The following is a 13,951-nucleotide window of genomic DNA, read 5'->3' on the forward strand; positions in this document are numbered from 1 at the left end:
CCTCATCCCTCGCGGTGCGATAAGAGAACAGTGATTTCCTTCAAGATGGCCGAGTACGATCGGTTTCTGGGTCACGGGTTGGAGGACGTATAGAAAACATCTATATCTATAAAACAGTTTGAGTATTGAGAAGCACCCTGAATTTTATCTAAATGTGTGAACTAAATTAAACTCATATCAGTAATGTGCTGTTTTTTTTTTTTTTTTTTTTTTTTTTAAACCAGAAAAAAGCATTAGCCAAATGGATACATGTAAATGCAAAACATTAATTTTGTTTTTAGTAAAAAGTATAAGATTATAATATAAATATCCAAACAATTCTGACAGATGCATTATTTCATCAAAACAATTTATTGGGTCTTAACAATTTGATTGGGTCTTAAACACAATGACACAATGTGTCTGTGTTTCCTCTGTTTATACCAGAGAATATTGAAATACATTTCAAACACTGCACAGTTCCTGCAAATAAAACAATAGTTTCAAGATGAATGTTTGCATAATAAGACAGCAACATATTGATAGGCTCACTTGGCTTTTGGCTTTATCCAAAAATTGATTCTCTTAATAAGAATCCAATGCATAAGGCAAGAATATAACAGTCTTTTACATCAGAAAACTGTAAAAACTAAATGTAACTTACAAAGTGGAAAGACAAGGCAATGTTATTTATAGCACACTTTATACAATGGCAAGTAAAAGCACTTCACTTTAAAGGTGATAATCATAACTGGTACAAAATATAAAAATAAATTTTAAAGCTAGAATATGTAACGTTTGGTCCTTTATCAGTTGCAGAATAAAATACTAGTGGAGGAACATTAAGTTCTGGTAAATACAAGAGTTGTGAGTCGCTTCACTTTTCTGCACAGATTAATCTGATGGTTTGAGGTGCAGCACTTTTGACTTCTTTAGGAATTTGTGCATTTTGACTTTTAATGTGATCATTTCAATTTTTAAAGTCATAATTTCAACTTTCTTCTCATTATTCTGACTTGTTATTGCATAATTTACATTTTATGTCAATTTCAACTTTTTAATCTCATATTTATGATCTACCAAAACATGATAGTTTTCTCGTACGTGCAGGAAATGTTCCTACATTCTGATCCCATGGTTACAGGTGATCGTCTTTAACTCAACAACATTAACAACATTATACTCTCTTCACTCCTAAAAATAAATTAATAAATAATGAAAGACAGATATTTAAGAAAGTATGTCTAATGAGCAGGTACCTTATATTCTGCTGTTGTTTTGACTTGTCATGTAGCAAATGCTTTATCATTATTATCAGCTATAACTGATTCATGTGTTCAACACCTCATGAGCGTCTGAACTCATGTCGTGTCTGTCTGCCCTACGACTGCTTGAGTTCTTTCTTTTCCAACAAACTACAATTAAACCTATAACTATAACTGTAACTATAACTGTAACTATAACTAACACAATGACAACCCAGAGCGAAGGCGATGATGTTTCCACCCTGTCTGGTTCTGTTTCTCCTTGGTTTTCTTGATCAGTCGATATGGTTCCTTTTTCTGCTGTTGATTCTGAAAAAAGTTTGAGAGAAAACTTAACCTCACAGTGATAAAGATAACAGATCCAACTATAATTTATATACAGCAGCATTCAGACTCAAACATCACTATGAACATCAAATATGGATAATTTCATTGCAGTATTTAGATTTTAAAGCAAACAACTTGTATTATATTAAAAACGTTATGCCCTAATGTACTATTTTCACACACCATTGATGATCAGCTGTACAGTAGGTTGTTCAAATGAGTGTGTGATGAAGCAGGTGTATTCTCCAGCATCCACAGAAATAAGTTTGTGGAGTTTGATGGAGAAGTTTCCTCTGTCGTACTCCTCTGGAAAAGTTTCAGCTCTGTTCTTGTACTGATGGTCTTGTTCTGATACTGTCTCTTCACCCTTGACTATATCACACACATTCTTGCTGCCTTTGTGTCTCCAGTGTACATAAACGTCTTGAAGTTTCAGATCATGTTCAGTGGAAGAACACGGCAGGAGAACAGAACCACCAATAACAGCCTCTACTGTTTCCTGCAGAGACACTGAAACAACACAAACTGTTATTGACCATATTCACAGTTACTTCCTGGTTTTCAATAAGTCAAGTCAAGTCAAGTATATTTGTATAGCGCTTTTCACAATACAGATTGTATCAAAGCAGCTTCACAGTATTAAATTAAAATAATACAACAAAGTTTGTTTCAAGAGGAATTTATTGATTGATAAAATTAAATTAAATATCCCCAAAATATCCCCATATTGTTTGAATTAATAATAAGCCTTGGGTATTTCCAGTGAACTGTTAGTTATTCTGTTCTTCAACACAAAACCATGAATGGTTTAATTTTTAATGTTGTATTTATATTTTTATGCAGTTATCACCCTTTTGCAAACACCTTTTTTTTTTATTGCAATAAAGACTTGAATCTAATGGGAACGTTGGAATAAGAAACACAGTGTGTGTAATTGGACACACACACGCAACATTTTTCCAGTACTTCAAATGTTATTTTCAATGTGATAACCAAAAACATTATTTGTTCATCCTTCTGAGATTGTCCCCATTTGTAAAACCAAATGTTTCAAGATGTAGGAAATGCAACATTTAATAGAAAACTCTTTTAATTAATAATAATAAAAAAGACATTAATAACCACTATAACAGGAGATGGAGGCAGAGGAGAATTTGTTGGGTAAAATGAACCATTTCCTGTAATATTTTTTAAAGTTTCACTTTTGAATTAATATTAAACATAATAAAATCACTGGATTTAAAAATAAACTGTAAGATGATTATGAAGTACTCACAAAACCTCATAAAAAGTTAAGTTGTCTAGCGAAGCCACAAAGTGAGCACTGCGCTCTCCCTTTATAATAACAGAAGCTGTCAGTCAGTTTAACTCAAGCTCACTGATTTCAGTGCACTTGTGAAAACGTCTCGGTTACTGATGTAACCCTCGTTCCCTGAAGGAGGGAACGGGAGACGTAACGTCGACGCCCTATCAACTTCGAGTGTCTACAGAACGAGCCAATGAAAGTTGGCGTGCGTGAATCGCGTCACGCGCCCCCGCCCCGCCGCGCGTCGGACGCTCCGCAACGTCCGACTGCCGAAGGGGTGCGGAGGAACTCACAGGGTTCGCCAATGGGGAACTTGACTGGAGTAAAAAGCGCACGTATCCGTTCCTAGGAAGGGAGTGGCGCAGCAAGCCGACACTAGAGCGGGAACTTCGGTGTTACCGGCTAGTAGAAGCGAGCACACAGGAAGAAACCGGCTCAACACGTAAGCTATAAAACCTAGCGAACGTGTTAGGTGTCGCCCAGCCCGCAGCTCTACAGATGTCTGTCAGCGAGGCGCCGTGAGCCAGCGCCCAGGAAGAAGCGACACTCCTAGTGGAGTGGGCTTTCAACCCAGGCGGGCAGGGCACGCCTTGGGCTTCGTAAGCCAAGGCGATGGCATCCACTATCCAGTGGGCCATCCTCTGCTTGGAGACAGCCTTCCCTTTCTGCTGGCCTCCGTAACAGACGAAGAGCTGATCTGAGGTCCTGAGGCTTTGCGTTCTGTCCACGTACAGACGCAGAGCGCGAACGGGACAGAGAAAAGCCAGGGCTGGGTCTGCCTCCTCCGAAGGCAGCGCTTGCAGGTTCACTACCTGGTCCCGGAAGGGAGTGGTAGGAACCTTGGGCACGTATCCGGGCCGGGGTCTCAGGATGACGTGAGAGTTATCCGGGCCGAATTCTAGGCACGATTCGTCGACCGAAAATGCATGCAGGTCCCCTACCCTCTTGATAGAGGCCAATGCAACCAGGAGTACTGTCTTACAGGACAGAATTTTTAACTCAGCTGATTGCAGAGGCTCAAAGGGTGGTCTCTGAAGTGCCGAAAGGACCAGAGACAAGTCCCAAGAGGGTATAGAGAGTGGGCGAGGAGGATTCAGTCTCCTCGCTCCCCTCAGGAACCTGACGATCAGGTCATGCTTTCCCAAGATTTACCATCAACAGCATCGTGATGTGCGGCAATAGCGGCAACATACACTTTAAGGGTGGAGGGAGACAGCCTTCGCTCCAGCCCTTCTTGCAGGAAGGAAAGCACGGCTCTGATCGAGCAAGATCGGGGGTTCTCCTCATGAGAGGAGCACCAGTCAACGAACAGGTTCCACTTCAATGCATAGAGGCGCCTCGTAGAGGGGGCTCTAGCGGAAGTGATGGTGTCAACTACCGCAGGGGGTAGGTCACTTAGAACCTCCGCGTCCCGTCCAGGGACCAGACATGGAGTTTCCAGAGGTCTGGACGCGGGTGCCATAGGGTGCCCCGTCTCTGAGAGAGCAGGTCCTCTCTCAGAGGGATGGGCCAGGGAGGGGCTGTCGCGAGGAGCACTAGTTCCGGGAACCAGGTACGGTTGGGCCAATACGGCGCAACTAACAAGACCTGCTCCTCGTCCTCCCTGACTTTGCACAAGGTCTGTGCAAGAAGGCTCACTGGGGGAAACGCATACTTGCGAAGGCCCCGGGGCCAGCTGTGTGCCAGAGCATCCGTGCCGAGGGTCCCCTCGGTCAGAGAATAGAACAACTGGCAATGAGACGTGTCCGGGGCGGCAAACAGATCTACCTGAGCGGTCCCGAAGCGCCTGAAAATCAGCTGGACCACCTGGGGATGGAGTCGCCATTCTCCCGGTAGCACCTGCTGCCGTGAGAGCTCGTCGGCTGCACGGTTGAGCAGGCCCGGAATGTAAACGGCACGAAGCGACCTCAGACGCTTCTGACTCCAGAGGAGGAGATGGCGGGCGAGTTGTGACATGCGGCGGGAGCGTAGACCACCTTGGCGGTTGATGTACGCAACGGTCGCAGTGCTGTCCGTACGGACCAGTACATGCTTGCCTAGTAGCAGCGTTTTGAAACGGCTCAATGCAAGACGTACTGCTAACAACTCGAGGCAGTTGATGTGCCAATGCAGTTGAGGCCCCGTCCACAGACCTGAAGCTGCATGCCCGTTGTACGTGGCCCCCCAGCCGGTGGTAGAGGCATCCGTGGAGACCACAGAGTGCCTGGACACTTGTTCCAGGGGAACACCTGCCCGCAGGAACGAAGGGTCCGACCACAAGCTGAGAGTTTGGCGACAGTGCGGAGTCAGTTGGACCCGGCACGAACCGCTCTGCTACGCCCATCTCGGGACTCGATCGTGGAGCCAGTGTTGAAGCGGCCTCATATGAAGCAATCCGAGCGGCGTAACCGCGGCTGCAGATGCCATATGCCCCAGGAGCCTCTGAAACAGTTTCAGTGGTGCCGCAGTTCTGCGTTTGAGCGTGCTCACGCAGTTCAACACTGACTGGACACGGGCCTCGGTGAGGCGCGCTGTCATGTCGATCGAGTCCAACTCCATACCGAGAAAAGAGATCCTCTGCCCGGGGGTGAGTTTGCTCTTTTCCCAGTTGACCCGAAGCCCTAAGTGGCTGAGGTGACTGAGCACCATGTCCCTGTGTTCGCACAACTGCTCTCTCGACTGGGCCAGAATAAGCCAGTCGTCGAGGTAGTTGAGGATGCGAACACCACGCTCGCACATGGGAGCAATGGCCGCCTCCGCGACTTCCGTGAAGACGCGGGGCGACAGGGCCAGCCCAAAGGGTAGGACCTTGTACTGATATGCCCGCCCCTCGAACGCAAAGCGAAGAAACGGTCTGTGTCGAGGGAGAATCGAGACATGAAAGTACGCGTCCTTCAGGTCGATCGCTGCAAACCAATCTTGGGGACGGATGCACTTGAAAATGCGTTTCTGCGTAAGCATCTTGAACGATAGCCTGTGAAGGGACCGATTCAGGACGCGCAGGTCCAAGATTGGTCGTAACCCACCACCTTTCTTGGGTACAATGAAGTACGGGCTGTAGAAGCCGGTCTTCATATCGGCTGGAGGGACCGGCTCGATCGCATCCTTCGCCAGTAGGACTGCGATCTCTGACCTGAGCACAGGGGCATTGTCCGCCAAAACACGGGTGAACAGAATGCCCTTGAACGCAGGGGGGCGCCGGGCGAACTGAATCGCATAGCCGAGTCTGATGGTACGGATGAGCCAGCGAGACGGGCTGGGAAGCGTTAACCAGGCTCCCAGAGACCGAGCAAGCGGGACCAACGGCACCACAGACGTACCCGGGGTGGGGCAGCGCGGCGGAATGCAGGGACCCGACTCGGACAGCACAGCGGCCCGAAGTGGGGTCTGAGTGTGTGGTGCAGCACATACCTGCTTCCGTCGACGGGCAGAGTGAGTGTGCGGAGGCGTCAGTGCGTCCAGGACACAGCCACTGCTGCCTGCTGGCGATGAAAGAGGGGCTCGGGAGTGACAAGGCATGGCGGCGTCGTCGACTGCCAAGCGCGCCCTCTTGGGGCCCGGAGGTTTCAGAAATTGCTCTTTTATTGAAATTGTGGGTACCACTGGCGGAACAAAAAGAAAAGGAAACAAAAGATTCTCCGCCCGGCCCTCCACCGGGGGAAGGAGTGGCGCCTTCGCCATCTCCTGAAGAGCAACTTGATCCACCTCTGGGCCGCCCGTCTCAGGGTCGTTTGCACCGTCGCTTGCCTCCTGGTTTGGCAGCGGCCTGGACGGGCGGGGTCGGCTTCCTGCGGCTTGCTCCACGCTGAGGCCTGGATGATGGCTGCTGCTGCTGGGGCTTAGCGGGAGCGGAGGACGCCGCAGAAGGCCGACCACGGCGACGAGTAGACGGAGGGTCTGCGGCCGGCGGACGGGTGGGAGCAGCAGGGGTCCGCCGGGGCAGGATGTGCCGGATGGCCTCCGTCTGCTTCTGTGTGGCCGAGAACTGTTGGGCAAAGCTCTCGACCGCGTCGCCGAACAACCCAACCTGGGAAAGAGGGGCATCCAAGAACCGATATTTATCGGTGTCCCTCATATCCGCCAGGTTGAGCCAAAGGTGGCGTTCCTGGACCACCAGAGTGGACATCGCCTGACCAACCGAACGTGCGGTTTCCTTCGTCGCCCGGAGGGCGAGGTCGGTTGCCACACGGAGCTCCCGGAGGAGCTCTGGGTCAGAACCACCCTCGTTCATGTCCATGAGCGCCTGGGCCTGGTGGACCTGCAAGAGCGCCATGGCATGGAGGGCGGAAGCAGCCTGTCCACAGGCCTTATAAGCCTTCGCCGTTAAGCCGGACGAAAACTTACAGGCCTTGGACGGGAGGCGTGGATTACCCCGCCAAGAGGAAGCGGACGCCGGACACAGCTGCATCGCGACGGCCCGCTCCACCGGGGGGATATCCACATACCCCTTAGCTGCCCCGCCGTCGAGGGTGGCGAGGGGTGAGGAGCCACTAGAACGGCTTCGGGCACTATACGGTGCCTTCCACGTCCTAGAGAGCTCCTCATGCACTTCCGGAAAGTAAGGTACCGGGGCGGCGCACTGAGAACCAGCACGGCCCGCCCCAAGAAACCAATCGTCCAACCAAGAAGGTTCGGGACGTGGTGGAGGATTCCACGCAAGCCCGACCTTCTCGGCGGCCCGGGAAAGCATAGCGGTCCATTCTGGATCTGGCTCGGACGACGCTACACACCCCGAGGGGGGCAACGCAGCCGAGTCGTCATTTCCAGAGGACAGCTCCCCCTCCGATGCTGCGATCGACATCTGGTCATCAGCCGGAGCCCCAAAGGAAACGGTTGGTCGTTCCGGAGAAGGACCAAGGCGTCCACTAAGGGGCCCCAGTGGCGACAGCGCTTGTGAGGCGTGAGGGGCCCGCGGAGGATGACTCGACGGGGAAGCCCTCACGGTAACCCTCAGATCACCCTGGTCATGCGCCAAAGTAGGTCTATTCTGCGGGGCAGAATAGACACTAGATCGGGGCATAGGCGAGGGGACTGCACCTCCCTTGAGGTAAGCGAGTCTCGATCTCAGCGCTGCGATAGTCATATTCCCGCAATGGGAACATGAACTATACACAAAAGCTGCCTCAGCGTGTTGAATGCCCAAACACGAGAGGCAACTGCTGTGGCCATCTGCTGGCGCCAGGGAACGACGGCATCCAGAAACACACAAGCGGAATGACATCTTGAAAAAGACGCAGGGTCACGCTTGTGTTGCTCTTTTAGTAAAAAATAAAAAAGGATTTAGAACTCTCTTTTTGTGTTGAGGCACCCAGGGGTAGCCGCAGTGTGAATGCACACACAGGGGAAACGCCCACCGAACCGACACACACACACACAGACACAAACACAGTGCTGTGAAAACAGCAGTTGAGAGCTGCAATGCTCGCGGCCACCGCTGATCGCGCTGTCACACCAACACAGGAACAGAGAGAGATGATCCTCTTTGAAGTCTTCAAGGCTGATTCTCATAGACAAAAAAGTCTCACAGAAACTCGGCTCCGAAGTGAAAGACAATGTGTGCGTGCGCCCGCTTCCTGTTTATACCCGCGCGGCGGGGCGGGGGCGCGTGGCGCGATTCACGCACGCCAACTTTCATTGGCTCGTTCTGTAGACACTCGAAGTTGATAGGGCTCCCTGAAGTGATCCCAATTACGTCGTCACGTCGACGTTACGTCGAACGTGAGCGACTGAAAGGGAACTCCCATTGTATTCAATGAATCTAAAGTGCACAATAAATCTTTAATTTACAGTGTAGATGATTATTATTTTCACATGAAAGTGTGTAAACTGATGGTTGAATTGAATTCTGCTGAGGAACATATATTTCAATGTTGTCTTGCGTTTGAATAACTAAATGAATGCTAGGCCTGACTAATTAAGTGACTATAATCTGATTATAAACTAAGTATTACACTATTGATGCTGTTAAAGCTACATCAGGACACTGAAGATACTGACATACTAAAGACATTTCACAGGAAGTTTTCCAGCTGGATTATAATATTGCAGAAGTTCTTATAACATTCTGTGCAGATGGTCAATTGTTACTGTAACTTTAACAGTCAGTGGCAGTAATTCATTTTTCAAATTAGGGATGCACCGAAATTATCGTCCGAAAATGGCATTTTCGTTTTTTGGCCGAAAGACAATATATGCCACCCCGACCCTACGTGTTCAGCGATCAGGTTTCACTGTGGCTCAGCATGTTTTGTGACTTTGCGAGCCGCTCCGCTTCCGAAGATGCAAAACTTCCAAGTGTGTTCCCGTGTGTGTGTGTGCTCTCCGCTCTTGTGTTCTGCTCAATGTTCCGCTGCAACCTCCGTGTGTGTGTGTGTGTGTGTGTGTGTGTGTGTGTGTGTGTGTGTGTGTGTGTGTGTGTGTGTGTGTGTGTGTGTGTGTGTGTGTGTGTTGCGCGCTCTGCTCAGTTGCTCACGGCCCAAAGCTAACATTCATGCTCACCGAAAAAGGCAAAGTCTGCTTCACGAAATTTCTCTGGACTTGTTTCTGTTTGCAATAGCCCTACTGTGCTGTAATATGGTGTGTATAGTCGTGCTCGGTAACGCTGGTAAAAATGCCACTACACTCTTGTTCACTGATCCTCTCCCTGCTATCTGCTCACATGCTCTGATGATAATAGCGGTGTTGACTACTTTATTTTGATAATAGGTCAAAAAATTTAAATCTGTTAAATCTGATTATGCTGCATAGAACTAAATTAAGAGTAATATACTGATATTAATTTATTTATATTTAATATTATTTTAATACAGGCATATTTTCTGTCCAATTTTGTGTTACTAGAAATAAAAGTGTGGTTATTTTAGTGGCTTGATTTTTTTATTTTTATTTTTATTTATTAAAGCATTGAATTTAGTTAACAAGTTATATAGTATATCTATAATACAACTATACAAAAAAAACAAAAACAAAAAACAACTAATTTAGACAATGTAAAGTCATTTTCGGTTTCAGTTTTCGGCCAAGTGCATCCAGAATTTTCATTTCGGTGCATCAATTTTTCAAATGTAGTTTGTTTAAGTGCTTACCTTTGTTTATCAGCACCGCAAACACACAGATGAAGCCACAACTGCAGAAACAAACAAACAAAACAAGTTTATTTAACTTCCTTTAGTTCAACTTGAATAGTACGGTAGACTGAGTACAGTTGAGACACTTTTTGCGTTTAGATTTTTCACACAAAAATAGATACTGAAAAGAAGTGAATTTCCACATGACATGCCACATGACATTTCATTAGCTTATAGACTAAGATATTATCAATCAATAATACCCACAAGTAGTTTATATTTTCCACAATTAGCTCATAAAAATAAGGTGCTTTTTGTCTCAACCTTGTTTCAACTGTACCCATATGTGGTACAGTTGAGACAACCATTTCTAATGATGTAAAGGTAACTAACAATTCATTTTAAATATAAAAAAATAAAGACAAATAAAGAAAATAACAATTGGGCAACATTTTTGTTTATACACCATTTATATTCATTCATTTTATTCAAATTAGCACTGGTTAAAATGTATAAAGCAGGAACAAGATATTAAACAATATTTATTAATAATACACAGTTTAAATATCACAAATATCAAATTTTATTTTCATTTGCGTCCTATGCTGGCTAATTACGACGTTTAACCTGTTATCATAACACTGAACAACTAAACAGTGTGTTTCCTAATAGAACTCTTCGATTCCAGGACCGGTGGGAAATGACTGAGGTGCCCTTGAGCAAGGCACCTAACCCCTAATCACTCCCCAGGCGCCACACAAAGGCTGCCCGCTGCTCTGGGTGTGTGTATCCACGTTTGCAGTGTGTGTGTGTTAACTACTCACTACTCTGCTCCTAATGTGTGTGCATTAACTTGGTTAAATGCAGAGGTAAAATTCCAAGTATGGGTTACCATACTTGGCCGTCACGTGTCACTTTCACTTTCACTTTCAGATCTGCCTGTACAGTCTATGTCTCAACTGTACACAGTCTACCCTACGGTACAAACACTAAAGTCATGAGTTTGATTCCCACATAACACACATAATAAAGGTAAGATAGGATAGGGTGTCCCTCCCATATACTGAGTTGTATTACTGATCACTGATGTCACATATAAAACACTACATTTTATTTAAGTCACTAAATAAAAACCCTAAATATCAAGAATTACAGCAGATAAACCATGCATATAAGCTTTACATTCATTAATTAACCAGTTCAATGTTTTAACAACACTTAAACAATTTCCTTTTTAATTTGAGTTAAAATAAAGCATTTGACAACCAAAACACAGCAGGATAAACACGAACACGAGCAACAAGCTAACGTTAAACCAGGCCTTCACTGCTGAGAAGTACATGTGTGTGCAAATAGCGTTTCATTCTGCATTCAGCAAACATACCTGATCATCATGGTGGATCAATATTATCCATATGTATTTAATTTGACTATATTGCTTGAAAATACTTTTGAAATTAGGGTGAAATACAAAATTTTCACCAGAAAGTCTCGTAGCTCTTCAGCTTCCGCACTGCATGCGTTCTACGTCATCATGACATCAGACGTAAGTGACGTCAACAGAAATCACGTGAATGATCAGACATGCGCAGATATTCGTTGAGTTTGAGTTTCATAAAAGTAGCAATACAACATTATTACAACTTCTTTGTCAAGGATAACACAGTGAAGTTGCTCACAAAAAAATAAAAAAAATAATACACATATATATCCTAACTAACCCATCCTATCTAAAAACAATCTCTTCACTCTTATACTAAAACCAACATTATCCGTTAAAACCTTAATGTCCAATGGCAACTTATTCCACTCCTGCGCACCTGTATATTCAAACATCCTATTACCATACAAAGTCTAACACCATAATACTTTGTCTAGTAGGCTATAGTGTCCATGTCTTACATTCACCCGAGAGAAATAGGAGTTAAAATACACTGGGGCCCAATTATTAATTATTTTGTTATATCATTTTCAATCCAATCTGCTGAAAGTGTCCATTATCCACACGAGTAAAAGAATGATTTCTTAAAACTATTCTCAATAATATATTTTGTGACCTTTGTAACTTTGTCATCCACATACTGGATAAATCAGTCATTCATGAACAACACGCATATTCACGTTGACTTTGTACTAGACCTGTAGCAAGAACCTTTCAACTTTATTGATTTACTTTTCCTAAAACTTTCCAGGCCATACTTACACCACTTAAGTTATTATCCAGAACACAACCAGGATAATTGACCGATGTTCCGTTTACAAGTTCACAACCATCAACTTTAACTACTAAATCATCTGCCTTCCTTAACTTATATTTAGACCAAAGAGAATAGATTCTGTTTTACCCAGATGTAATAAAGCTTATTTTCAGACAGCCTTCACCTTAACAAGCTCCTCATTTATAACTTCTGTATTCTATCTGTCTCCTTATCTGCAACTAAAGCATCATCATCTGCGTATAAAATATTACATATTACACTCACACACCTCTATAACAAATATAAAAGAGGGCCAAGAAAATCTATAATCATCTGTCTTTCTGCACTTTAATTCATCATTAAATAACATGACAAATATCTTGACAAAATATTGACAAAATATTGTGCTAGTTTCAATGAAAAATCATCAAGTTTGACGTATAATAATAAAAATAAGCTGGTCTTTTCAGCACAGCAGGATGCTTTACTCGTCCTTGTCTGATGTGACGTTTGATCCAGTATTAGTGAAATGAACAGCAGTAAATGAGTAAATGTTCTCAGACTTACATGAGTATCTGAGTGAAGCTTCTCTCTTAAACTCCTCTGAGAAAACACTGTGTTCTGGATCCTGATCCTCAACTGAAACATATCTCTGAATGATGTCTCATATATTCCTGCTGTCACTGAGTCTTTAATACACACTCATGTCTTGACTTTAACACTGTAAGAGCAGAACAAGAACGCAGAGCTTCCAGTGACATCCTCATTCTGACCTACAGAGAAAAATGAAAGAGAGAGAATTGAAAATAACAGTGCAAAATTTTGTGATAAAATTATTTATTTTTAAATTAATTAACAAATGAATCTTCTACAACAATAAATTACCTGTTTTCTTTTTCATATTTGGTCTCAGTCCAGAAAGATCTTCCTCACAGTTCCTCTCTCTTATTTTCATCCTGACAGACTGAACAATCTCTGAGAGACTGAGGCTGATATTCTCTGATGAACTGATGGGAGGAGAAAGAGACTGATGGGAGGAGAAAGAGACTGATGGGAGGAGAAACTCAGGATTGTTGTCAGACTAGATGAGCATGTGATTGGGCAAGTATGTTTTGTGGTTTTGTTTATTGTACATCCTCATTCTGGAGAGAGAGAGAGAGAGAGAGAGAGAGAGAGAGAGAGAGAGAGAGAGAGAGAGAGAGAGAGAGAGAGAGAGAGAGAGAGAGAGAGAGAGAGAGAGAGAGAGAAACTTCACAGTCTAATGAATTTGCTTTTCAAATCTTGTGGTTTAACATACAGTATCAGCATTTAGGTTTGGTTGCGCGTTGCTTGTTTTAATTCAGTTGAACTTTTTGAATTCATTGCTACACGTACATTTATTTAGCTGTATACGTCTATTCTTTTACATTATTATAATGTTAATAGATTCAAGATTCAAGTGGCTTTATTTGCCTGGTAAAAAGCTTTACATTGCCAAAGCATTGCTAACATTAAATTACAGACATACATATTCACACACAATAAAAAAGAAAGAAAAATATGTTAAAATTATAAGACAGAAAAGGTTTGTTTTGTTTTGTAAATGTTATTCGGTGTTGATAGTATTGTCCTCTTTTGTCATGGTCACCTGGGGCCTATACCATGAAGCCGGTTTAGGTGGCTAGCCAGGTATGTTTCAGATTAGCTTGCGCCAACCCTGGGTTTTTGGCACCATGAAAGCTGTTTGGCTTTTAGCAGTGTTCATCGCCATAGTAACTCACGCTCCATGGCTAACCTGTTCCGGGGCAGGTTATGTTGTGACTCTGCCACAGTAAAGCCCTCCACCATGCT

General features: G+C 44.5%; 1 protein-coding gene across 8 annotated transcripts in view; it reads right to left on the reverse strand.

Moving 5' to 3' along the window:
- Positions 1-1,072: 1,072 nt before the first annotated feature.
- LOC309491646 (T-lymphocyte activation antigen CD86-like) overlaps positions 1,073-13,951 on the reverse strand; it is a 42,282-nt gene continuing 29,403 nt past the window's right edge. For 4 of the 8 annotated variants that reach the window (XR_014203226.1, XR_014203227.1, XR_014203229.1 and 1 more), the window contains one exon: positions 1,073-1,553. Coding sequence is in view for 1 of the 8 variants with exons in the window: in XM_082190701.1 (XP_082046827.1) it covers positions 1,309-1,553; positions 1,755-2,081; positions 9,942-9,982; positions 11,308-11,318 (624 nt within the window). In the remaining 7 variants the exon portion in view is untranslated. Of the gene's footprint in view, positions 1,554-1,754; positions 2,082-9,941; positions 9,983-11,307; positions 12,071-12,688; positions 12,895-13,006; positions 13,158-13,951 lie in introns of those variants that run through there. The other 4 variants (XR_014203232.1, XR_014203230.1, XM_082190701.1 and 1 more) reach the window with 4 other exon arrangements.

The sequence above is a fragment of the Leuciscus leuciscus genome (genome assembly GCF_965113295.1).
Source record: "Leuciscus leuciscus genome assembly, contig: HAP1_SCAFFOLD_400, whole genome shotgun sequence".
NCBI lineage: Eukaryota > Metazoa > Chordata > Actinopteri > Cypriniformes > Leuciscidae > Leuciscus > Leuciscus leuciscus.